Here is a 27,731-nt window from a genome sequence, read left to right on the forward strand (position 1 = left end):
ATTTGCTATAATTGCAAGGGTTGAGTACCCCTAGGGTTAACACCATGACTAAACTAATGCCATCTGGTTGACAAGTCAGGACAGTATTGCACAATACCAGAAGCATCAGTAAGGGGTATAGCAAATTGTTTACCTAACATTTTTGCAGATTGATGAAGAAATGCATGGGAAGTTTTGGCTTGCTGAAATTTATCAGAGTTTGGCATTGGCCAGACAGTGGCTACTAACCGATCAGCTCAAGCGTTACCTTCAGACAGACCAGGGAGAGCTTGATGACCACGAACATGAATAATCAAGTATTCCTGCCGTTGTTGATTTAGGATTTTAAGCAATCAGCTTAAAAGGGAATACAAATGCTCATTACTCATTTCTTCAAGCACTGCTCCTTCTAGGCGTTGGACACAGCCAACTACATAAAGCGAATCAGAAACAATGTTAATGACCTCATTATTCCGATTTTCAAAAGCCCAAATCACAGCTTTCAATTCTATTGTCTGCAATATATCTTTTACCTCTCCAAAAATGACATGCTTTTTCCACGCTTTGTCTTACTGCCAAGTGCAGGCAGCCCTTTTGGGCCTTTTACCTACATCTGTAAATACTGTCTGCCCAGACACCGGACAGTCAAATCTCCAGGGTCTGTCCTCCAGACGCTCATGCTCCACTAAAGATACCACCCGGTGCCATGGATAAGTATTGTGAACTTTACCATCATATCCAGCCAAAGCTATCTGTAAAGAAACAGAATGCTTAATTCTCTATTTAAGATATTAGTTAGCTAATGCTACAGCAATTGAATATGGTTCATGTCTCTAGATTTCTAATATTCTCTCACTGCCCTTCATAGTCAAATGAGCAAAAAGTTCTAGTTGAGTGGTAATATTTCTAGATTGTTTTACAGGTAAAAATACTCTTTCTATAATAACGAAAGGATTAGCTTAAGTTTTAACCTATTGATAAATCAAGGTGAAAGGATGCTTGGCATAATTGTCATCTTCTTTGTTCTGGGTGATGATCATCAGTTGAACTGGAACATCTTCAATCAGAGGAGGTCCATGTGAGGTAGCAACCTTTGTGGCAATGTGATCTAAGGCTTGCTGTTGTTTTTTATCTTGGATCTGGCATTCATCTGCTCAAGACGCAGTACTTAGTAACTGTATTAGTGGTCCAAGTTCTTCATTAGTTATCCCACAAATAGGTCTTATCTATTGAATATTTTCTACTAACTTCTGCACATCAGGTACAGTTTTCATCTCAGTTGTAATGGTGAGTTTCTGTGGCTTCATTACAGACTGATCAATCTGCTACTTGAGATATTTCTAAGGAGCAGAAGATTGCACTTTATAAGGAGCAATTCTTATACCCCTTTCTTCTAGCAAAACTGTCATGGTTTTAGAACAGTTACATAGTTTAATTTGCAGCTACTAATATATCATCCAAGTAGTGATAGATGATATACTCAGGGAATTGCTGCCGAACAGGTTCTAATGCCCAAGCCACATAAATTTGGCACATCGTAGGGGAATTTTGTGTGCTTTGGGGCAAACAAAGTTCTTCATACTTTTTGTTCGGTTCTGCCTTATTGATAGATGTAACAGAAAATGTAACATTGACTAGTGTTTTCTGGATGCAAGGGAATGGTAAAAAAACAATCTTTGAGATCAATGATCAATATATTCTACGACTCAGGTATCATAGTAGGAGATGGAAGACCAGGTTGCAAGGCAGCCGTACTTAGCATGACTGCATTAACAGCACATAAGTCATGGAGCAACCTCCATTTCCCACTCTTGTTCGGGATGGCAAAAATTGGAGTGTTCCAAGGGGTAATCGATGCCTTTATGTGCCCTTCCTCCAGCTCTTCTTGCACTAATGGTTGGATTATGGGCAGCTTTTCCTTTGACAGCAGCCACTGATCAATCCAAACAGGTGTATCAGTGGTCTAGCTGATTTTGAGGATTGGCTGCCTTCCAGTGGCCGCTGCTAAAAAGGCCGTGTAACAATGGTGGCTTTTAAAGTTTCTTTGTAATAGAATCACCATTAGGATGTGTCAGGGTTACCTGTTTGTCTGGTTTAGGTCTTGTGATGTCTGTGGCTCAATATATTTCTTGTTTACCTGTGGAACCAAAGCTTCCTGTTCCCCATTCCTTGTAGTCCGTACAGGGGACGCAAGACTTAAAAGGAATAAGCTGAGCAATTGGTGAACCTTTGGGAATAGATACAGGAGGGAAAAATGTCCTAACCATAATTTTAACAACCCCTTGATAGTCTGCATCAATAACTCTTGGAATTCTATTTCATCTCTTTTTACTGGCAGATGATCTCTCTAACAGTAAAGAACTAAGCTTATCTTTCAAGGGTCTTTTTACATTAGTATCCATCAGGTGTACAGCAGAGTCTGTGATGGTAACAGCTACTGTGGTTTCTACTTCTACACTGGCACTTCTAGAAGTTGACGATCTAAGGGAGTAAAATCTTCTTCTTCTTCTTCCGTGGGAGGCTGAGCTATCCAGGCAGCTCTCTGTATTTCTCTCGGCATGCATGGAGAGGGCGCGTTCCAAGGCCCGTTTCCCTGGAACCGATATTCTCTAGTATTGTGGTTCTCTTTTTTGCGGATCAAACAAAATTTTTTCATAAATGCAGAGTGACACTGACTTATTTGAATATATTTCATGCAAGATATATGCTTAAATTCCACTAGTTCACCCAGTGTTGCTTGCCACAGACCATAGTGACAAGAAGTGCTCTACAGACTTTGGACTTTTGAACAGCAATGTTTTGCTGGTCCAACCTAGAACAGTCCTAGCACTCTGGAGAAAAGGTAAAATAATTCACACTTGATTTTGGAAGCCTGGAGCAATGGAAAAAAAAATCATCCTGAATCAGAGAATGTTCAAGAGAAGCATACTGGGAGGCACAAACTGAATGAAACAATAATGTCTAAAACCAGAATGCTTGAAGCTGTGGAAGGAGAACGGGGAGATTTGCCTTGCTACCAGATCCCAAATGTGCTGTGGTTCCAGTAGCCTAGTTTACAACACTCTTGGGAAGAATGAGACAGCCACAGAGCAATTAGCAGTGCTCAGACCTGCTGGAGAGCACATGAGGTCCTATCTGAAAACCACATGCAAGTTCGATTTTTGTAAATTTGCTCTGGAAAAGTAGAGAAGAGTTTAGTGATAGCAGGTAGGAGTTTAATTCTAGCATCCCCTTTCCTATTCCCTCTGCTCTAAGAGAGATCGGTTACTTTTTCTCCTGCAAACACAGTAAGGAGCCTTTTATTTCCCCCCTCTCCTGAGGGGTGAGATATAAACCCCCTTACAGCACTTAGTAGACTGATAATGCAGAAGCTGTATAAAAGAATCAGGTGATATGACACATTGAGAACAGGAGTCAAAGAAACACAGATAGCATTTTTCAATAGTACCAGTTCAGGATAAATTTCATTTTCGCATGAGTTCCTCCCATTCAGAGCTGAAACTGAGAAAACAATCTGCCAGTAGAGAGGTCCCAGCTGTGTCAAGGTTCCGTGACAACTAGAAGTCATGACTGGCCATGCCTCCACAGATGTGTCTCTGGGCTTTGCAGGATAGCAATGAGATCAGAAAATTATAAAAAGGGCCTGCCATAAACTGCTGCAGCCTGCAAATGCCTCAGGCATTTGTTGGGGACAAAGCAGCTCCTGTCACCCATGGCTAGTGGGACTTTGCTGCAGCACTTTTTGGTTGCATATTTTCTCATGGCTGTCACCTGTGTGGTGAAGGTTTTTTTTATTTATGCATTCATCATTTGTGTTAAAACAGCAATAGTAGTGCAAAAATTTTCACTAGTAATGCCAATAGAAATAACATCAACTCCCCAAAAGAAAACGTTAAACAAGAGCAGTGTTACCAGCCAATTCACAAACCTTTTCTAACAGCGGAAAAGTGAAAGGTTTGTTGTGAAAAGTATTGATCTTTTACACTGTTGAAACTATCAATACCACGTGCTGGGGTTGGAACTCTCCAAGAAACAAATATTGATTTCCCTCTTTTCTGATGTACAGAAATGACAGACAAGGGCTGAACGAACTCTGAATCTTTTAATTGTTTTGAGGCCGACAGATTCTGTTAGTATTTAATTTTTATTGTTTCATTGTTCTCCTGTTTTCTGCTGCCACCCCCCTACCCATCTTTGAAACCTTCGAGGGGAGATACTTTGCTTTTTTTTTCCTTTTTTGTGTTAGAAAGACAAGTGAAGGAGTAGTTGAAATTAATGTAGTATTCCCTATACTGCAGTTCGCTGTCCGGTCTGATTCATCTAATTTTAGTATTACCTTCAGGAACATTGTAGCAATTTATTTGAAACACAAAGTACTAGTGATGATATAGCATTCTTATTTTTTAAAAACAACACACGTTCCAGAAAATCATGCTATAAAATAAATGTCTTCTTTATAATAGTGAACTGTGGACATTCCATCTCAGTATAAATGCTGCAAACAGAAATCCTGCTTCAGAATCTTTAATTTCACCAATTTTACAACAAATATGAATGGCAAAATTGAAAGAGAAAGACGGAGGAATACATAGGCACATGTGTTTCTATTGATCCAAATGCTAAGCAGAATTTGGAGCAAAATGAAATGGATTAGAGCAGAGTAAATTTTTTTCTTTAATTTTATTTTATGGAATAAGCATTAATCTTCAATACCGGGTATATGTCATGTAAAGCTTAAAAAGTAGTTATTCATTGTCCTGAAGATCACCCAGATACAGTAAATAAATTTCATTTTTTTGGCAAGAGATCCAGGCGTTCACGCCATTGGTGATGGATCTTTCTCAAACACTGTCCCGTCTCTCATATAGTAATGAGATTACCTTGCTTGTTTTTGCTTGTCACTAAAGCCAAGCACACAGTTTTATTGAATGTATTGTTTCACTTTTCTGTTGCCTTAATATTCCTAGTAAAATATGATCTTTCTTTCCATTGGTGTCTGTGTCCTTTAAAACACCCCTGTCAATTGACAGAACAAGGGCCTAAGACCTACTGGGATCAACGTTAGATTTGTTGAAGTTGCCTAAGCAATGGTTTGTGCCCCTCATTTTTTTCAACAATAGCCCAAGTCTGTAGAAAAGGGGAACTTAAGCAAGTATCTTGAGTTTCCTGAAAAGAACAAAATTCTTGGACAGCAAGCAGCCTTCCCAAAGAGCTAGCAGCAAACTGAAGATACCTTGATGAACAGATTAGTGAGATTATGAGCCACGTTTGCCTGTGATGGCAATGTTGCCTTTTTCCCAACCTGGAAATGAAAGTAGAGATAATTTTAGTAAGGAGATAATATAAAAATGGATCTTTATTTGGAAGTTTTCAGGGGCAGTTATGGAAGATGTCCACAAAAGCCCACTCCCTCCAGAGATGAGTACATATTTGTAGGTTTTAGGAAATTAGCGTAATTGATAAAAAGCACTAATTAGGACAACAAGTGGTGATGCAATTCCCCCCCAGGTCAAGTTCCTTCTCTGGAGTCCCCCCTCTTGGCACTGGCTGTACTTTGTCCATTAAAATGCATCTCAAAGAGTTGTTCTTGTGGGCCAGGAAGAACCAAGATGGCACCAGGGCCTTGGACCCCCCCCAGCGCTTGGAGCTCTGGAATTTGTTTTGTCTTTCTGCTTAGGGAAAGGACTTGGAAAAGTATTGGGAAAACTGGTGACTAATACAGTAGGATACAGAGCTACAAACATATATGCAAAGAATATAGAAAACATAGAAAAAAAGGCAAAACCCAAATGGCATCAGCAAGGTCTTGGGCATGAACATGTATGTCCAGATGGCCTTCTCAGCCCTATTTCTGTGTATTTCTGGGAACCAGAGGAATCCTGCTTGAGCCTGTGCGGAGATGGATTTGGGAAGTAAAAATTTGTTTATTTTTTTCTCCTTGGGGCAGCTCCTGTTCCTAACATCAGCTGAGCCTCTCTCCACCTGATGCCTCTGTTGCAGCAAAACAATTCATGGCAGACAGAAGACACTGACAATTCCAGGGACATGGCTTTCTCCAGTGCCAGCTGTGAGTGGGAGTCGGAATAAAGACTCTGTAAACCACAACTCCATTGGAAGATTCCTTTCCTTTTCATTCCGTAAATAAGCTCTACATTCCCTTCTGAATTGTCAGTTGCTTGTTAAGGATGGGAACTTCTCTTTTATGATTTTTTTTCCTATGGTTTTTCCTATGGAATTGGATGAAGGTCTCCTTCATTCACAAACTCCAGACCAAACTGCCTTTGAAATATATAGCCCACATATAAAAACAGTAGTTTTTGCCCAGCCATGGTACTTCTAGATCAGAAAGCAAAGGCAATGGTATTTGCAGCCAAAACCCAACAAAGCCTGGGACAGCCAAAACATTCTGGGGAGACACAGGCCTCCAGCTGTTCCTAGAAATCAATGGAGTTCCTGCCAAATGGTTCTGTAGCGCTAAGTGCAATCTCTTTGCCTGGATCAGAGCCTTGCTCAATGGAAAAAACAGAAAGATCAGCAAGGGTGCTCCCAAAGGCCCATCACATCGTTTTTATTCTGCTCATCTGGCTTAAGTTTGCAACTCAATGTGTGGCTGCAGTTACACTGATGAGGAGGAAAGAAAAACAAACCAAAGAAACAAACAAAAAACACCAATAAAAAAAGAGCCTCATGGCAGGGCTATGACGTTCCACAAGAGGAATCACTGGTGTGCATTTCATGGACCTCTCTCAAGTCTATTAAAGTACTTTAGTCCTGGTTTAAAATAGACAGCTATGAAACAACTTCGAGAGACAGAGACTAAAATGGCTGGTGGATATTTTTTTTAAGAATGAGGAAAATGACCCAAAAGGTGGTTTTTTATAACATTTTAAAATATATTACATAAAAATTAAGCACTGCAATAAGTAAGAATTAAAAAAACCAAGTGCTTAGGTATACAAATAATTAGAAACACAGAAATGTGAAGATATGAATGCATATTTTCATAAAAATATGAAATTACAGACAAAAGTCACTGATGGTAGAGACAGGAATGTGACATACACACACACTGAGCTCATGCAGCAACAGCCAATGCTTATTGAATGGCTGTGGGAAATGGATTTGTGAAGAATTCTCAAAACCTGACAGAAAGCACACAGTCTTGTACACCTGTATGCAAACACTGAGATAAGGTGTGCTGACTTAGGAAGGCCATGGAATAGAAATGACGTTGCTGAGAGAGACTGTACTAGAAAAAAGTTTCAACAAGTTTCAAAATATGGCCCTGCAAAAAGACTAGATATTTTAGAGAATTAGAACTGTGAAAGATGCATTGTAGCAGGACCATGTGGGGAAAAATAGAGGTGATTGGTGTTAGAGGTAATAGCAGCATTTTGTGGCAAAAGCTAATAGGTTGAAAAACATTTATAAGGTATTGTAACCAGGAAATAGGTTGGCTTCTGATGGAATGGCGTTGAGTTTTACATCTCTTGTGTCTCACTATTCATCTAGACTGATAATGGAATCAAATCTTTTTAAATGCCTCTCAGTTGCCCCGTCTCTGTAAAAGCTGGGAAAACAACAAAAGGCACCCTCTTTTATAGGGGCTTCAAATTTCCCACTCTTACATAGCTGATTGGACAAGGGTCTTAGCTCTGCTAGCTCGCTGGCCAATGATATGGGTGCATTCATCGTTCAAATGGATTGGCTAAAGTCCCTGTTTGAACTTGAATCCAGCCTATCAGTAACACACCCGGGGACTTGGTTGCTTCTACTATCCAATGGATTAGGCTGGTTGAGTTGCTGTCTTGTTATGCCACATTATCTGTGCACCTTTGGCCACCTACAGCTGTCACAACCAAAAACTACATACATTGAAACACTACACAAAGGTTGGTACTTTAATTACTCCTTTTTTAATTATGCTTTAATTAGGTCTTTTTACACTGCTGGATTTTTTTTTTCTTCTGAAGAGAAGCTAGGATATTGCTCAAGAAAACTGTCACATCCAATAATTGAATTCCCTGATTTCTTCTGGTGCTGGGTAAGACCTTCAGGCTGAAAGACTTGATTGAGGGCAAAGAACTAGTTCTGTGTGGTTTTGTTGACTGAAGACCCAGTACCAGTTCTGCTCCCTGTCATATGGGAGGGTGCACCCATTGATGACCCAGTACTGTTTCTGGTTGGTGTCAGGTTGGTGAATGTGTCCCTTGATGACCCAATGCTTGCTCTGCTTGGTGTCCCGCTGGAGGATATGTTGCTTGCAGACAAACTGTAACTTCTGTCGGATATCGCATGGGAGGATATGTCCACTGATGATCCAAAACTCGTACTTAGGTTTTGGGTCATCAGTGGACATATTGTACAGTCTGGTGTCACACTGGAGGGTATGCTGCTTGCAGACAAACTGTAACTTCTGTCGGATAGCCTGTGGGAGGATATGTCCATTGATGATCCAAAACCTGTTCTGTCTGGTGTCACACTGGATGATGTGTCAGTTGCATACAGAGTGCACGTTCTGCATGGTACCACACTGGAGGGCACGCTGGGTACAGGCACAGCTCTGTCTCGTGCCACACTGGAGAGTCTGTCAGTCGCATACAGAGTGCGCGTTCTGCATGGTACCACACTGGAGGGCATGCTGGGTACAGGCACAGCTCTGTCTCGTGCCACACTGGAGAGTCTGTCAGTTGTATACAGAGTGCGCGTTCCGCGTGGTACCACACTGGAGGGCACGCTGGGTACAGGCACAGCTCTGTCTCGTGCCACACTGGAGAGTCTGTCAGTTGTATACAGAGTGCGCGTTCTGCATGGTACCACACTGGAAGGTACCCTGGGTACAGGCACAGTTCTGTCTGGTGCCACAGTGGATGTTGTGTCAGTTCCAGAAACAGTATAGGTTCTGAGTCTAAGCTCTCCTCTGTGTGCTGGAATAATAAAAATAGAAAAACAAATCAAGAGCAAATCTACGTTTCCTGTTAAATACCTCTCACAAGGGTATGTATGTGAAGTACTTATAACTATTCGCTTCTTAAGTGCTTATTTGAAACACACGGCACCTGATTATAGATACTAATCTTTAACAGACAAAGGACATTAGCACAAGTATCCTGCCCTCAGAAGGGCTGTAAAACAATGGCACTTTATTTGATGTGCTACACAATACTTACAGAGATCTTTTATCCCTCATCATTATAATTCCAAGGCTGTGTTTTTTAATCAAGTAAACAAACTTATTCTACAGTCTCCCTGTCACTGTTATTGGGGAACACTTGCCCTGTTGGCCACAGAAGGGATTTATTTGTTTTTGGATATATTTCACTATTAATTGAAATCAACACTTAATGTTCTTCAAATATTAATCAGGCATATTGTTGCAGGCAACATTTTAATTAAATTACTGTAATATTCAAGTATGTTACAACAGCGTGACAAGTTAAAAGTTCACATAAATAGAATATTGAGTATCAAACAATTTTTGCATAGAAAAGGCATTTTCTTTACCAAATAGCACGTGTGGGGTTGAACTAATGTGTTTTTGAAAACTTTGTCCTAAATTACATAATGTGATTTATAATATGAGTTTCATATCGTTGTTATTATTTTAAACTGCATGATTTATAATGTTTGGTTACAACTATTACTTGTGTAAGCATATTAATAGTTGTAATGACAAGGAGAGCATTTGTACTGGGATATGTGCATTCCTTGGCTATGTAGTAATGTTGGCAAGTGATGCTCAGTTGATTAAAATCAGGTATGAATTGCTAATACTCCTGTAAAAAATTAGTTTCTGGGAGACATCACTGCTTGGTGTATTATAGACACTTCCAGATAAGTAAACACTGTCAGTGTAATTTTCTGTTTTGCCTGTACTGATATCTCCATTCTTTCATGTCTGCCATCATCTCAGTAGCTGGAAAATTCTCTTTTGTGGCATATGTTGGTTTTGCATGGGTTTATTTTTGGTCAGGAGGGAAGAAGCCAGCCATGAAAGTGATATTTCTGTGAGGAGGTGCTAAAAGCTTCCTCCATGCCAGGCAAAACCAATCGCTGTCTCCCTCTGAGAACAGGCACACTGCTAAGTCAATTACAAAAGCTTGTAATGCCTCTATGATAATTTATTTATGAAAGACAAAACCTTGGGAACTCTCTTTTTCTTCCTTGGAGAGGTGGGTGCCAGGGTCTTCCTGGTCCAGGGCTGGCCATGTGGCCAGGACAGCGCAGCCAAGATGGGCACAGCCAGGCTGGCGCCATGTGGTGCGGCTGTCTCAGTGTGGCTCACAATGAGCTTTATTTGCTTAGCCGCTTTTAGCCAGCCATGCTGCCAACAGAAGGACCAGAAGTAGTGGCAGTGGATTTTTTTTCCCCTTTTTGGTGCACCACATGAGGAGAGGCACTGAGTGGAGCTGGCAGCTGGCGCGTCCCGCATGGCGCCGGTGGGAGCCGTGTGATCAGTGTGAGGGGCATGGCGAGCAATTGCCCAGGGTGAAGCCTGCATGGGATCAACCTTTCAACACTGCAGAGGTCTATAAAACTTTTCAATTGATAGAACTTGAGAACAAATGAACTTACAAACACTAATTCTCTCCTGAGTCAGAGAAAAGGAAAAGGGGAAGACATGCGAGGAGAGCAACATGGCGACACTAAGGTTGGTGCAGAAGAGGGAGGGGGAGGAGGAGGTGCTCTGGGCCTCAAAGCTGAAATTCTCCTGCAAGCTGTGGTGAGGACTATAACACAACAATCTATTTCCTTGTAATTCATTAAGTGCGTGGGGGAATACAGAAATCACCTGCAGCCTGTGAGAAAAAGGTGCTCATCCTGGAATGTGTGGATGCTGAGAAGCTGTGATCAAATGAAAGACTTGAAAGAGAGACGCCTTGCTTCCAGAGATAGAAGAAAAATACCTTTGCTTTTATACTAGAACAGCTTATCCTTAAAACAAAACCCCATGAACCAAATGGCCCATGAAAAAACAGTTGTGGGAAGACTTCTTTGCCCTTGGGAGTGACTCATGTTGCAGCAAATTTGGGCGGGGCTGCTACTCGTGAAAATTAGAATCACATTGGAAAAGTTCACAGAGAACTGTCTCCTTTGGAAGAGACTCCATGGCATAGCAAAAAAACCACCTCTCCCTAAGCAGACTGAAGAAAGACTTTTAGAAGTGACAAACTGACTAAAAGCCCCATGTTTTGTCTCCCTCTGTTGTTGGTCGGAAGGGCTATGGAAGGGTTGGTCAGAAGGGCTATGGAAGAGTTTTAAATCTCATGATTCTTTTTAAATTTCATTAACAGATTTTTCTTTATATATTTTAAAGTTTTGAGCCTGTTTTGCCTTTAAAGTGTTTTACTTCTAATCCTTATCTCAGCCCATGAGCTTTTTAATTGTTCTTTCCCCCTCCTCTGCTCAACTGTGGCAGAGGAGAATAAGTAAAGGATTTTTTATAGGTGCATTGGCTTTTAATGCACTGTAGGTGCATTGGCTTTTAGCCAATGTCAAACCCACGACACTATCAGATTTTACTTTACTTACTATCACTGTAAGAACATTCACATGTTTCAAAGCAAATAAACTATTCACTACTAACAGTACTAAGAAAAAGTTACAATTATTTGAGGTCCACATTTACTGAATTCTGTCCTACACTTTTTCCAAGAAAAAAAATGCAAGACAGAGGGTGACAAGAAAAAAGCCCAGTCTGACAAATTTCTACAACTTAGAGAAAGCCAAGTTTAAAAGGCAAGGAAATGCAAAGAACTGCAATGGTTGTGGTTGCAAGGAAAGGCTATTGCAAAAACATTAATGGTTTAAAACAGAAAGAAAGGAAAAAGCCTTTTAAAAAATTAAAAATAGTAATGAAAGAAAAAAAATCAAAAACCAAATACCCATCCACCTGCCACCAACACTCCCCCAAACCAAAAAAATCCAAACAAGCAAGCAATCAAACAAAAATAAAAATAACCAAGCAAATGGGGACCACTAGGAAAAAAAAACCTACTAAAAATTACAAAAATTTTAATCCCTGTCTTAGCTTTCACCATCCCCTTCCTCTTCTGAAAAACGTCTCTGAACATTTCTGTTTGCGCTTGTTTTAATGCTACATTATGGAATGCTACATTTACAATTCAGTGTTTTGTGCATTTACAATTAAGTGTTGTTGCGTTTGCCTACAGAAGCTGTGCAGCACGAAGGGAGATGCTGTCTGGGAACCCACATTCAAGTGACTTTAATTGCTTGAAAAGCACAAAGCACACTTACCCACAGGAACAGGAGCAGCAGCAGGAACAGCAACAGGAGGAGGAGGTGGAGGAGGAGGAGCAGGAGCAGAGCAGGAGGTGGAGGTGGTGGAGGTGGAGGTGGTGGTGGTGGAGGAGGTGGTGGAGGAGGTGGAGGAGGAGGAGCAGGAGCAGGGGGTGGAGGTGGTGGAGGAGGTGGAGGAGGAGGAGCAGAAGTGGGAGCAGGAGGTGGAGGTGGTGGAGGTGGAGGAGGAGGAGGAGGAGCAGGAGCAGGAGGTGGAGGTGGAGGTGGTGGTGGTGGAGGAGGTGGAGGAGGAGGAGCAGAAGTGGGAGCAGGAGGAGGTGGTGGAGGTGGAGGAGGAGGAGGAGGAGGAGGAGGAGCAGAAACAGGAGCAGGAGGTGGAGGTGGAGGTGGTGGAGGTGGAGGTGGAGGAGGAGGAGGAGGAGGAGGAGGAGGAGCAGGAGCAGGAGCAGGAGGTGGAGGTGGAGGTGGAGGTGATGGTGGTGGAGGAGGTGGAGGAGGAGCAGAAGTGGGAGCAGGAGGAGGTGGTGGAGGTGGAGGAGGAGGAGCAGCAGCAGCAGCAGGAGCAGGAGGAGGTGGTGGAGGTGGTGGAGGAGGTGGAGGAGGAGGTGGTGAACCACCTGCTTCAGATTCAATGTGGCGGTGTGAAGATTCTGTTTGGAGAAAGTAAATTGTAATAAGCAAGGAAATGCACAATACTGGAATGGTTGTGTTTGAAAGGAAAGGCTGTTACAAAATGTTAATGGCTTCTAACAAAAAGACAGGGAAAAGTCTATGAAGGAAAGGAAAGGAAATTTCAAGGAAATTTCAAAGAAAGGAAAGGAAATTGCAAGGAAGGGAAATTTCAAGAAAATTTCAAGAAAAGGAAAGTTCCAGGACAGGAAATTTCAAGGAAAGGAAATTTCCAGGACAGGAAATTTCAAGGAAAGGAAAGGAAAGGGTAACGGAATTTCACGGAAAGGGAATTTCAAGGAAAGAAAATTTCAAGGAAATTTCAAGGGAAGGGAAGGGAAGGGAAGGGAAGGGAAGGGAAGGGAAGGGAAGGGAAGGGAAGGGAAGGGAAGGGAAGGGAAGGAAAGGAAAGGAAAGGAAAGGAAAGGAAAGGAAAGGAAAGGAAAGGAAAGGAAAGGAAAGGAAAGGAAAGGAAAGGAAAGGAAAGGAAAGGAAAGGAAAGGAAAGGAAAGGAAAAAGGAAGGGAAAGGGAAATTTCAAGGAAGGGAAAGGGAATTTCAAGGAAAATAAATTTCAAGGAAAGGACATTTCAAGGAAATTTCAAGGAAAGGAAATGTCAAGAAAAATTCAAAGAAAGGAAATTTCCAGGACAGGAATTTCAAGGAAAGGTAATTTCAAGGAAATTTCAAGGAAATTTCAAGGAAATTTTAGGGAAAGGAAATTTGAGGAAACGAAATGTCAAGGAAGTTTCAAGGAAGCTTCAAGGAAGTTTCAAGGCAAGGAAAGGAAATTGCAAGGAAAGGAAATTTCACGGAAATTTCAAGGAAAGGAAAAGAAATTTCAAGGAAAGGAAAGGATATTTCAAGGAAGTTTCAAGGAAGTTTCAAGGCAAGGAAATTGCAAGGAAATTTCAAGGCAAGGAAATTTCAAGGCAAGGAAATTTCAAGGAAATTTCAAGGCAGGGAAATTTCAAGGTAAGGAAAGGAAATTGCAAGGAAATTTCAAGGAAAGGAAAGGAAATTTTAAGGCAAGGAAATGAAAGGATATTTCAGAGAAAGGAAAGGAAAGGAAATTTCAAGGCAAGGCAAAGAAATTGCAAGGAAATTTCAAGGCAAGGCAAGGAGATTTCAAGGAAAGGACAGAAAATTTCAGGGAAAGGGAAAGATATTTCAAGGAAGTTTCAAGGAAAGGAAATTTCAAGGCAAGGAAAGGAAATTTCAAGGAAAGGAAAAGGAAGGGAAGCAAAGTTCCAGGAAAGGAAAGTTCCAGGAAAGGAGGAAGGATAGTAATATTAAAAACAAAACAACTCAGAAACCAAACACATACCCACCCACCACCACCACTCCCCAAAACCAAAACAAATCCAACCAACCAAGCAACATTCAAACTGCAAGAAAAAAACCCCAAATCAAATAATGACCAATAGAAAAAAAATACAGTACTAATTTTAAGTCCTGTGTTAACTTTCATCACCTTCTTTCTCTTCTGAAAAATGTCTCTGAACATTTCTGTTTGCACTAATTTTATTGCTTCAATATGTTTACAATTAATTGTTGTTGTATTTGCCTACAGAAGCTGTGCAGCATGAAGGGAGATGCTGGCTGGGAACCCACATCCAAGTGACTGTAATTGCTTGCAAAGCACACTTACCATCAGGAACAGGAGTAAGAGGCACCAAAGCTGCTTGGGATTCAAAGTGAGCCTGTGAAGATTGTCTTCCTGCACTTAATGCTTCAATTCTGGCAGCTGCCAGTGAGTAGAAATCCCTAAGACGTCTAAACACGTTCTTTAAATAAAAGTAAAAGGAATCATTAGTGCCAGGCAAGCTACGCTTAAATGCCAAATAGCAGACATCCACATTTGTTACAAAAGACAGATTTTTTTTTAGCAGAGAAATCAAATACAGTTTGTAAGCCAGGCAGATTCTTAGTCCCAGGACTTGAACATCAAAAAGGTCTAACACTGGATTTTGTATTTCTTCTAGAATGTTGAATACTAATGTAATTGAGGAGCAGGGAATGAGTCCACACCCTAGTTAGAAGATGCTGGGATATTTTCAAGCATGCAGTACAGCACTGAGCTCTTGATACAAATTTTTCATTTTATTTAAATGTAAGACTCACTGCAGGTTCAATTTTTGTTCACAAAAAATTACCACATAGTTTCAAGCTAATGTTCACATTTCCAGGATGAGTCAATTTACTAATCCTTCCACTCCACAGCAAAACAATTAACTTGCAGTAACAAAAGAAACATTGTAAACCTACAGACCTCTGAAAACAAATAATCTGATTGCACTAGAACTGGAAAAATGTAGCTGTTTCCATGTATGTAGTGGAAGAATGTCCCAATTTTGTTATATTGGTTTAGATTGATGATAAAGTCAGCAGGACAAGAGAGCACAGATGATTTGGCAGTACTGGTCACTTTATATCTACCCCAAGTAGTCTCAACTAACTGTTGAAATTATTGGTCTTCTTTACAATGGCTAATCACATTTTTTTTGTTATGATTTTTCCCTTCAGACAGTATTACATTGGTCTTTTGAATGTAAACCTGTGATACAGACAAAAATCAGCTTAGTATCACAAACAGGGATTTGCAAAGATTATTGCAGTTTTCCTTTCCTTGGTTTCACATTGATGATTTTCAGAATAGATGTTAACCCAGCTAAAATCAATCGGGTTTTTCATTGTGGTGTCTGGGAAACAGCAGTGGCAAATTAACCCATATCACATCTTTTTTCATCAGAAAAAATCTCCAAAATGTCTTGGTTCTGTTGTTCTAGTCCTAAAAGAAGATTCTTGAAGATTATAAGGCCTTTAATTGAAATATGCTCATCACAGACTAACTAAGGCAGTTCTAGAGGATGTTCCTGCAAACAACTCCACTGCTTTCAATGACAAGTGTCCCTAAAATGATTCCTAAATGCTTACCTCACTCAAGATTACAGGATTGCCCTTAATACAGTTTGGCATGGAGTAAAACTAAAATCCATTAGGTGACCTCTGTCTATAAAAAGGCAAATTTTATCATAAAACCTCAATAATGTGCTTGGAAAGGAATCAAACAGGAACTAGAGATGAGGGCAGAGGAGAGAGAGAGGGAAAAGGGGGAAAGAGAGATGTGAAAAGGGAGAAAGAGGAAAAGGTGTGGAGAAAAGGAAGTTCACAGTGACACAGACTGTGAGCCATTGCTGCTGTTTGTATATGTATTGAGTTACCAAGTACACCTGAGGCTGCAGGTGAACAAGAACTTCACAGTTCTGCCCCACCAGCGAGCTCCCCAGCACATACTGTACTATCTTATTTATACCACAAGCACTTTGTGCAAATATGAAATGCAACTTTTTGTGTTTATGGTTCTCTTCTGGAGAGAAAGAGGGAACAGGCTGCAGATGCTTCTGCAATCATTGTGAGGTCAAAAAAGAATGGGAGTTGAGATGGGATTTAAAAAAAAAAAAAAAAAAGCAGCATCCACTACCAAATTAGAAAAGCAGGATTTTAAAGCTGGTGATTGCCACAATGCCTCCTGTGGAAAGATGCCACCCATGGGACCTTTTGTGCAGCTCTAAAATGGATCATCACTGTACTGAGGAAAAATTTGAAATTCTGCCTTTTGACAGAAAAGTTCATCTGTGCTAATTAAGCTTCATCGGAATCTGAAGGCATTATATATTTCATATTTCCATATTTTAGTGTGGAAACACAATAATGCGCACATAATTTATATCTTTATCACATTGAAATGTTTCTAAGCATGCAAGAGGGCAACAGTGAGAAATTTCCAGTTTAGAATCTGCCTTTCTTGAATGTTTGATTTTGTGACCCTGATCCTGCAATTATATACTGCATTAGAACAGAAAATCTACAATCAATTGAAGGAATTACTGCAGAAGCTTACACACTGTATACAATAATTACCTTGCCTAAGTTCCTTGCACTTTACTTGATTACCTGCCCTCTCTCTAATTCAGACAGAGAAGTACAATGAAAGAAATATGTACTCACTCTGCCTTTTGTTCTCTCATTGGGAAAAAAATTCTGTCTTAGCACTAATGTATTCTGCGCAACTATAAAGACTAAGGGATAGTTTCTGTAGAAGACCAAACTTAAAAACAATAAGGATGCATGGCACTGAATCTGCGTTCAGAGCTGAAAATATGGCACATTATTGGTAAATTTCTCTTTTTTTTCCACTCATTGTTTTGTCCTAAAAAAATTAGTATTTTGAAATGTGCAAGTCTTTAAACCTACATAAGCAAAATAGCTTCTATATTTAAACATTGTAAATAGCAGTCTCTTTTAAATGAGGAATGCTCTAAACACTATAGTTAATTCTAGAACCGTAGGTTGAAAAAGTCTGACCAAGAAGGAGCCCGAACATCTCATCTTTTTTGTTTGGTTGGTTTTGCTTTTTTGTGGGGATCTTAGTTTTGGTTTTGTTTGTGGGGTTTTTTTAATTAGTCTTGTGTATATTAATGGGAAAAAAAGTGACGAGGATAGAGGGATATTAATTTCCAAATATATATACTTCTGTCCATGTTTGTTTTCCCATCCATTATTTAATACCGTAACTGTAAAACTGAAAGTTGACATCATCTCTGAAATACCATGTGCAAGCGTATACATGGAAATTCTTTCAACCGTTGACTGCAATACTTTTGAAGCTTTTTGCTCTCCACATGCTCAGAGCATAATCTGTCTGCCTGTTGCAGCTCAGATGCAAAAAAAGAAAGAAAATTTAAAAAAAAAAACCAAACAGGATTGGTTTTAGACTCTAACCTGGAATGATGCAGCCTCTGGCCTGTCTCTCATTGCTTCCTCTGAAAGGGTCTTCAGGCTGGGGAGTGGCGCGGCTGCTGCAGCATCTGATGCCACAGCCTCGTCTCTGACCTAACGGGAAAATACCCCAGCATCAGTGGTAATTCTCCTTCAGACACACGAGCGGGGATGAACGGTGTCCCCTTGAGCCCATTGAGTGGACTTGCTTTGATCACTGGAACTAACATCCATGGATAAAGTACGACTGATTGAATTTTCATTGCAAATAAATCTCTCATTCACAGTGCTGGGAGAGAATGCTACCAAAAAAAGAAAAAAGCACCCTGCCCTGAAAAGAGAAAGGCCAAGGACATGGCACGACGACGTTATCTATCGCTGTAAAAACACAGCAGTTGCTGCATGACATTCACTTGCAAAGTTTGAAAGAAGCCAGTATGAAGATGGTGGTGGCACAAAGGAAATTTCTTATCAGCACAGTTTGCTGTAGGTGAACCACGCAGTTTAGGTTCTGTCACTTTCCATGAGCATTAAAGGAAAGAGACTTGAAAAAGATATCTGAAAATAAAGTTAACAACAGTTTTGGTGAATACAGAAACTAAAATATAGAAGAGATTCCCATTTTACTAGGAATTAAAGATGTAGTAAGGGAAATCGACACTCCAAGGTAATGAAAACATTTCTTTTGCTCTGTGCTGCTGTAGATTAAAAGCAGTTATAAACCATCTACCATGAGAGCTATAGTTGAAAATATTCCTTTCTCCTAAAATAATTCATATGTACAGCTTTGTTGGACCTTCAAATAGTCCTATACCAGGCCACACTTGTACAAGTCAGAGAGAAAACTTGAGATTATTATTAAATTTAAAATGAGCTTTAAAAAAATACCATGGAAGGTTCTGACCACAGATTATGACTTCCTGCATTTTCTTTTCCTATTAATAATTTTCAGAGGTTAAAGTAGCAGACACAAAGCCAAATGTTTTATAGCCACAAAGTATGTGATCTCTCATTATTCAGTAGAGGGTTAACCACCACAATTGCTAATTTTTTGTATGTTGCATTAGTCTTGGCAACCAGAAATAGTGCTCAGCTAGGGAAGGAAAGTGAATTTTGTCATAACTTCTACATTTAGAACAAGTTGTGTGTATACTACAAACTTGCATTTTATTCCACTATAGTTTTTTAAGATGGTAGAAGTTGAGGGCGGAAACTGGAACTCGAAGGAAAGGAAGTTGCTTTGCAACAAATTTTCTCCTCCCCTGAGAATAAACAGTTCTAAGAGTTTGGCATGTTTGGAACACAAATCAGAGGGAGCACTTCAAATTCATACCTCATTCAGGGCGGCCTCCACAGCTTTTATATGATTAATGATCAACTCTTCGTCTCTATTATAAAAGAAAAAAACAAAACAAAACAATGGAGAAACTTTATAGAACTGAAGCTCTTCCAATGTACAAATTAATCTTCAGCTACCTTATGGTTTTGATGTCTTGTAAAATAATTGATAATAAACTGTTAGGATTTTCTCTCTTTTTCATATCTCCAATGCAAACCCTAAAAATAGTTCATATTGGTGCATTTGGTGTATTTCCAAATGAAAGATGCTTCTGTTGAGGATAAGCAATTAAAGCTGATGTGATTATATGCCTATCAATGAACAACTATCATCGCTTGGATACAGAGGTCATTAAAAGTCTCTAGCAGGATGGAATTATATTCTTGTATTGGAAAACACTGACAGATTCTGTTTATTTCACCTGCTTTGTGTATAAGTTCCAAAGGGAGAAAAAAACCCTATTAGTTGTGAAGAGCTGCTAGAACAATGAAGGGAAAGTTATCTTTGTTGGTTTTCAGTTGCTATATACAGAAAGAAAATGCCATTTTTAAAGTCTCTTCACATTAAAATAATCTTTTCTGGATATATGTGTGGCCACAAAGAAGAATGTCCAAAATAGATTGGGGTGATTAGGATGGAAAGGGCAAGCGTTCTAGAACAAATCCTTCTGCAGGTGACAGCTGCTTGGATCAAATCCTACCAAATAACATTTGTCATTTTAATGAGCTTGTTAAACATTTCATGGAGGATTATACAAATTGCATTATTTCCCTCGTGCATAAAGCTCTTACAGCTTCTCAGATGTTGGTCTTCAGAGGTCAAATGAACCCATGTATGACTAAAATTCTTTTAGATCCTAGCCATGGAACAACAATATTCATAATACATGCTTCATACTATGGTTAAGTATTAGAAAACAAAGTCTGCAAAGTTGTTGTTTTATTTTAATCTCACTATATGGTGTAAGAATTGGTTAGTAATTAGCTCCTTCAAGTCAAGGGGGCTCCTTTTGACTACCAGTCTTTTCAAGACCAGTGCCTGAGCCTTTTCTGTCATTCCAGGTGATGGTGCAAGTGGTGTGGGGATTAGGTCTAAATCCAAAACTCCCTGAAATCAGCAGGAAGATCTGTCTTGTACCACAGGAAAGGCGAGATCCAAAATGGGTTTCAGTCCCTTTGGCAGTGAAGACCTGTCCCCTAGCTGATGCTTCTGTATTTACTATAAATAAATTGTATCTGCCTATAACAAGATGGCGTGGAAACACAGAGAACAAACAATCATTTCTTAAATAAACAGAACTTTAAGGATGTGCCAAAGAGATGTTGTCAGATCAGTAAGATCGCACAGGTATTTTGTTTGCCAGTTCTTTCAGCACCCAGAATTTGGAGCACTATTAGGGGATAACTGCATAAAATGTATGACCTAGTATTTTGAACTAGCACTTTTGTTTTTAGAAGACTATGTCTGAATTTCAAAAAAAAAGGAGACAGATGTACTTTTCTCTTATAACCTTACATAGTACAGGGCTAAAACTCTGCCCATGGAAGTAGGAATTTAAATTTTTATACATTTTAAGTGACATCCCTGCACCCCAGGGCTCACATTGCTCCCTGTTGGATGGCACGCTCTGCCTCCTGGAGAGTCTCCTGCAGCCGCTGCTGGTCCTGCTCTGTGTCTTTCAGGAGTCTATTCTGGTGATCCAGAACTTGGTCTCTTCTCCTCAGCTCTTCTGTTGCATTAGAGAGGCTCTGCCAGCAGAGAGCAGAGTTGCTATTTAGCCCAAATAAACTTCACTTTATGCCACTGGCTACTGACCAACGTGGAAGACAAATTGATTGCGAAGTAGATTTGGACCACTGCATCCTAAGGTTTTATGAATTTCCTAGCAAAAGCATTAATGACTCAGAACCCCCCCCCCCCCCCAGTTTTTAGTATATTTTCTACGTATAAATAAGTTTTAGAAAACAAAATGATTGTAGGTTAAAAGCCCAAATCAAACCCTCACTGAAGACTTTTTTCTTAATTGTTAAAAATAAAACATCCATAGCTTAAGAAAAAAAATGGAGTCTTTGAAGTGTTTTCTCAGTAGACTAAAATTCTCAGCAGACTGAGTAGTGCGTGTGTATTTACTCCCGTTATTTTATTTATACAAGGACTGCACTATTTGGCTTATTTAACAGAAGGTAAAACTCTAGTGACTGTTCCAGAAGAATAACATTACCATCAGAGGTACATTGGAGACTTGACTTCTATCTTTGTTGGTACATGAGTGCAATTCCAGTCTATTACTCAGCTCCTGAATCCCTTGCTGCTGTACCTGTAAAAGCAATTGTGCCTCATGCTCACGCTGCAAAGCATTATCTAACTCCTCCTGTACATTGTCTTGGTTGATTCTCTGGAAAGAGAAAGAAGTTGTGCCTGATTCTGTAATTATATTCAGTGTTTTCCCTACCACTAAGTGAGTTCCACTTGCAAACCTACCAAATACAAAACAAATGCATGCTTGGATTAGTATTGAGGTTTTTTTAACATGAAGACAGATCACTGAACAGTAAAATGGCAGACCAGTTAATTGCTGTGTTTTTTATAAAGAACATTCATGGAAAGTCTTGTCATTCATTATTCTTGTCAAAGTAGCACCCTAGGATGCAAAACTTCAATATTTAGAAGGAAAAATAGACAGATCAATGTTCAAAAACTTAGTGGATAGCTTATTAATCCTTGTAAACACCTTTGTGGACTGTTCTTCTCCTCCAAAAACTGTTCCAGATAGAAGAAATAATTCTTCAAGGAAAGTCATCATCTACATTTCAACTACAATCTAAAATGTGACAAGTTTCATCTAACTGTCCCAAAACACTAAGGGAATAAAACCTGTTAGGAACAAAACTGAAGATGATTAGACATTTTTGAGTTAAAAAAAAATCCATTTCACTAGCTAGGAATAGGAAGGACAATGGGTGAGACATCATCTAGCAGATATTCTCTGCTTGGAAGTGTTTGGATTGGGACACCCTGACAGGTTCTACCAACTAGGCTTCAGGTTAGGGAACCCACGGTGTTTCAGTAAGTCAATCAGCAACAGCAAAAGATTCAGGGGAATTTTGGGCATTTGTGCTACTGAGAATGTTGGAGAAGGCTTTTTCTCCCCCTGCCATAAAGTTACTTCTTCAGGGAAACATGACCCAGTAAAATTTGTATTGTTTTTATGATAACAACATCCATTGTTATGTTATTTGTCAACATCCATTCAGAGTTTAAACTGCTGCATTTGTATTTCCTGAACTTCTCATGAACAGTCTTATTGAATACGTTCATTCCAGCTGACTTTACTCTGTGGAAGTGAAATCTTCTTTTAGGATACATAAATCACATCAACATTTCCAACAAATGGGAGAATCTGCATTGCTGAAGACCTAATTTATACAGGATACCTCCTTCTACAAATCAAAAGGAAACTCCAGTGGAAAAAGGGTATTTCTAAATACATCTGTCTTCTAGTTTAGTGACATTTACTGGACAATTTTTCTGGAAAATTCTATTGAAAGGAAATCAATTTTATGCTTGTTTTCCAAAAAAACACAAATCAAAAAATGTGTAGAAAGGAGATTCTCTTTTAAGCAGAGAGCCTCCAAGTCAAATGCACTTACTTGCTGAGCTTCACTTAATTGGGTCTGCAGTCTGTGGGCTTTTGCTTTTTCAGCATCTTTTTGCATCTCATTGAAAGCCCATCTGCATTCTGCAAGCTGCAGGTGCAGTGAGCGGGACTCTACCTCTGCTGCATGAAGCCTTCGTGAAAATTCAAATATTTCTTGCTGCAAAGTTGCTATGTTTCTCTGTCAGCAAACAGAAACAAGTTGATGGGCTATAAAATCTGCTATTTTAGCAATAAAATGAATAATATTTAAGACCCAAGAAAGTGAAGACAAAACTATCATTTTTTCCTCCATCTCTAAAAGACATATACAAAAGTCTGAACCTTTCACCAACCAAGGGTTACTGCAAATTCTGTTTACAAGGAAGTACTATTTTCACCTAAGGTTTACTATGAAGATTATTAGAGAAAGAGTTTATCCTTTCATTTTGGTTAAAGGGAAGAAGGTTATCTTTACTGAAAGAAAGGATGGTAAACATGAGAAAGGAGAAAACAATAATAAAAAGCAACCTTAACATTTACATCAAGCCAAAAGCAAATTTCTTATTATAAGCTAATACAGATCTGATAGAACTTGAAAAAAAATCTTTTACTTGGATACAATAAACCTCCTCCAAAAATTCTTTGTCAATAAAAGAAAAGACCTATTCACACCCTAACGTGTGACAAATCTACTTCTGAGTGTCCACATAGTAGCACTTGACTGTCATGGACTCATCACCAGCCTGAAACCAAATAAATGCTGCTATCAAGGGAGCTTCACCGTTGCTGTAAACCTTCTGTTTCCATGGAGGAGGACTGTAAATCTGCTTACTGTGCTGGGCAGTCTGTCATGGAATCCAGCTTCCAGGGCCTGGGCATTTACTCTCTGGAGCCCACGAGCCAGCCTCTCTATCAGCGAGTCCCTCTCCAGGTAGGCTCTGCACCCACGAGCGTTCCCTTGAACTGTCTCCATCAGAACGCTCAGGTTGTCCATCAGTTTTGCAAAGCAGTTCCTGGCTGTGCCGATCAGTGAGTTACTAGAAAGCCAGAGCTCTGAATCTTTAAGAAAAAACAACAAAAAGGAAACATCGAGCAGGTTATTAGTTCCCATTCCTTGTAATATCACGTTCTTTTTCACTTCTACAGGATGGAACCTGTAAATATTCTGAAACACAGAATGCTGAATCTGAACCACTGTTCCAACTTTACTTTTAAAGGATATGAATTCAATTTCTTGAAAACGGCATGATCAAAGAAGAAAGTGCCTGAAACTGAATCTAAAGACATTTGATTCAATGGCAACTTTGATACCAATTTAGTGTTTAGGCTTCTGGAAAATGCATCATCTTGTCTTTCTCCTGATATTTCCCTTTATTCACATAAATTATCCCTCTTCTAATATCCTTTCTTCTGTGACAAAAATGTGGGGACTCTAAAACTAGAGGTTAATAAAGAACCAGGGATTGCAGAAATGCAGATGAACCAAGGGAACCTGTATCAGTTCTCACTGTAAATAAACTCCAGAAACACTCTCCAGCCTTCAGCTTCCATGACTCTATATACTGAAAGCATAAAATATCCTATCAGCTGCTTAAGAAAAGTAATCTGTTCCAACAGTACAGAAATGTGATCATTCAGAGAATGTAGAAAAGAGTTATTATTTTACCCTGGAATCAAATTACTCTTTCAGGGAAACAGCTCCACTACAATTTGTATTGACTAGCTCAGGACATAACCTCTAGTCAAAGGCATCTATCATAAATATCAGAAATATCTCTTCAGAGCTATGATCCAGAAGAGTTTAGATAAAATCATAAAAATGGAAATGATATGACCACCCTGACTTATTTATTTTTAAAATATATTTCTGCTACAACAATATACAGTTAAAATTACCTTGGTTGCTGAGAACACCCTCCAGTTCTGAGATGGAACTGACTATTGCGGTATAGAGGTTAGAGCTAGACAACCAGTTAACTGCTTCAATACAGTCAACTCCTTCCTCTCCAAAACCTGTGAAACAGAATTGCAGCTAACAGGATAAGTAAATCACTAAAATATGGCACACTGCTATCTCCAGCTCTTTCAGAAATTAACCAAAAATTAGCATTAAACAAGAAATTAGTCAGGACAATTTAGACTGTTTTAAGCATGCTTCCAGAATGACAAAAAAAAAAAAAGTAGATGAATCTTCTAATTTGGAAAACATTTTTAATACCATTTATCATTGTAGAGGGAAATATAAACTGGTCTGGCAAAAGAAAGGGGCAATCTAGACATAATCTCTAAAGAAAATTTTGAAATCCTATGCTAATATTTTATCTGAATCAGAAAGCAATTTTTTGTGGATTTTTAGGAAATAAATATGAAAAATTCTTTTTAAAAAAAGAGGAAATACCTTTTCCAAAAAAAAAAAATGGGAACATTGCAAGATATTTACCACAGAGAAGATGCTGTAGCACCTAATTCTGAAATCCATAAAACAAATATCAAAAATATCAGATAGTGTTGAGTTCATGTGCATAATTGCAATTTTACCTGCAGTGCTTAACATAAGACTAGGCATTTCCTCTTAGAGTGAAATAAATTCGTCAAGCAATATAAAAATCATAAATCCGTAAATAGCATTTGTCAAAATGTCATTAAATATGTCTTTATGCCCTAGTAATAATAATATTACTCTTTGTTATTCCCTAAGCATGTAATTTGATTTAACTCTTTAAGAACATTTCACTTACGTGTCACAGGATGCCTGCCTCTGGATTCTCCCAGACAAACTTGAATTCCAGAGCTTCCTCTGCATCCATCTGTCCAGATGAAAAAGGTACAAGAATATCGGGCCAGAGCCCTCAGCCTGTTAGCAGCCAGAACTGCGATCACGGCTCTTCGGAACACATAAACCAGGTTCTTGGCTCTTCTCTGCCTCAGCCTGCCTTCGTCCTGGTTTCTTTCCACCACAGCAGGGAGAGCATAAAGGAGGCTGACGATCTTGTGGTTCAGGAGTTGGTGCTGGTTCACCTGTTCCTGGAGAATGTCTCTTTGGCGAGACGTGGCGCACAGTCGGCCGTAGAGAGAGCACAGGGCCCCTGACAGCAGCGCACAGGCTGCCAGCAGGGGTGAGCGTGCCTTGAAAGCATCTAATAATGAATTTTTCAAGGATTCGTTTTCCTGGGCCAGTTTGTCAGAGAGTTGTTCAAGGCCATAGAGTTTTTGCCTCATTTTCTGCACTGTTTCTTCACATTCCTGCGACAGAAACAAACCAAACCATAACAGAAGAAACATTAACTACATGGTTTTTACCTAGACAAGAATGAAAAGAAAATTTAGCTTTGCCATTCAAATGATGCATTAAAGGAGCAAAAGTTGTTAGTAATAATCGTGATGAAAGTGTCTCTTCTAGTAAGGAATTACAGAATCAGATGTATGAAACAAAAAAAGTGGTAGGAGGGAAATTTACACGATCATCAACTGCAAATGGACTCCTGATTTCTGAAAACAATCCACCAACACCGTGACAGCTCACAGAAGGTCCAACACCACCTGTCTGCCCACAAGACAGTTTTATGAATTGACTTAACAATGGTAATAACATCCTCCAATTTCAGAGAGAACACTGCTGTACTAAGCAGAAAACCAGTGTAAGTGAGAGGAAAAACATAAGGAAGTCTGGAACATGAAAGTAGACAGATTAAATTTTTCAGCATGCAAAGACTTCCAGCCCTGAAATCTGCATCAAATACAGCATTATTCTGTGAAGTAAGTTGCAGTAACTCACAAATAACAAGGGACATCTATTTCCTTTATTCACATCGCTTTTAATTGAAACAGGTGCGAAGGAGTGTGATGATAAAGACAGTAAATGGTGGTTGTGGAATAACAGGGAACATTCTGGATTGCAAATAACTCATCTAACAAGGAGTGACAGTTTCACACTTTTAGGCCACTCCTCACTGTAGTATCAGAAAAACAGAGTTGCTTAACACCGTTGAAATCTACCACTGCTCTTAGGGTCACTACATATGTAACTAAATTTATCCCCAGGTGATACCACATTATTGTTATTCTCTACAATCTCTGCAAATGATGATGCTGAAAAAGTAGCTGCTGCCCTCAGTAATTCTCAAAACAAGCCAATTTGATCTTACAGCTTTAACATTCTCAGAAAAAGAATCTGCCATCTGTAGATGAAATCAGGCTTCTCAGCTGGGCCTGAAGACTAAATTCTCTTCAACAAATGCTTGATCAAAGTAATTGATTTCTTATTTTAAGTGATGGTAATATTAGCACAGGGATGGGTTGGCTTGTTGTTTGGTTTTGGATTTTTTCAAACTTTAAACATATACTAAAATTCCCAAATGACCTTTAACTGCTAAGAGGCTTCAACTATTGAAATAATCCATTCAATTTTTAAAGAAAAAACAAGTAGAAGTTCACAGCACCATACCTGTGATCTTGCATGAAATTCTGCAAGGACGTTTGAGTACTGCTGTTCAAGATATTGCTTTTCTTTCTGCCACCAGCGTTCCTGTGCTTTTAATTGTTCAGACATTTTCTCCAAAGCCTCCTCCTGGTTCTGCTGAAGGTCATTCATAGTGTCAGTCTTGTGCTTGCAAATATATTCTAGGTGAGATATCTGTGTGACAAGCATTTAAGTAGAAATTATTATTTACCTTTTCACTTTAAGTTAAGCACAGACTATTCCAGCATCAAATCTAAACTGCAGTTTTTTCAATATTTTTATTAAAACTAAGTAAAACCCTTTCACAACAGATGAATTACTTGGTTCTCAAAACAAAACTGAAAAATATTTTGGAACAAAGTATTTTATTTGGTTTTGGTTTTGCTATCCTTCTACCAGCTTGCAGAGATATTTGTCACCCTCTTTGCAGGAAACCTGAGCCAGACACTTGATACGTTTTTTTTTTAATGATTGTATTAAATTTTAGTAAATTAGTAATCCAAGTATATCCTTTAGAAGTTTGTGATGATTGCAAACAATAATTAAAACACAGCCTTTATTTTTTGTTTGTTTGTTTGTGGTTTTGGTTTTTTTCTTTTGTTGAAA

At 39.2% G+C, this 27,731-nt stretch overlaps 1 protein-coding gene across 1 annotated transcript in view; it reads right to left on the reverse strand.

Annotated features, from left to right (window-relative positions):
* Positions 1-388: 388 nt before the first annotated feature.
* LOC136569489 (coiled-coil domain-containing protein 171-like) overlaps positions 389-27,731 on the reverse strand; it is a 35,606-nt gene continuing 8,263 nt past the window's right edge. Inside the window, exons 3-11 of the mRNA XM_066569880.1 lie at positions 27,111-27,299; positions 25,405-25,909; positions 24,563-24,679; positions 23,499-23,725; positions 22,680-22,865; positions 21,251-21,424; positions 20,632-20,777; positions 19,024-19,078; positions 389-409 (exon numbers count right to left, since the gene is read on the reverse strand). Of these exons, the coding sequence (XP_066425977.1) occupies positions 389-409; positions 19,024-19,078; positions 20,632-20,777; positions 21,251-21,424; positions 22,680-22,865; positions 23,499-23,725; positions 24,563-24,679; positions 25,405-25,909; positions 27,111-27,299 (1,620 nt within the window). The remainder of the gene's footprint in view (positions 410-19,023; positions 19,079-20,631; positions 20,778-21,250; positions 21,425-22,679; positions 22,866-23,498; positions 23,726-24,562; positions 24,680-25,404; positions 25,910-27,110; positions 27,300-27,731) is intronic.

This window comes from Molothrus aeneus (assembly GCF_037042795.1).
Source record: "Molothrus aeneus isolate 106 chromosome Z unlocalized genomic scaffold, BPBGC_Maene_1.0 scaffold_33, whole genome shotgun sequence".
NCBI classification, from domain to species: Eukaryota; Metazoa; Chordata; class Aves; order Passeriformes; family Icteridae; genus Molothrus; species Molothrus aeneus.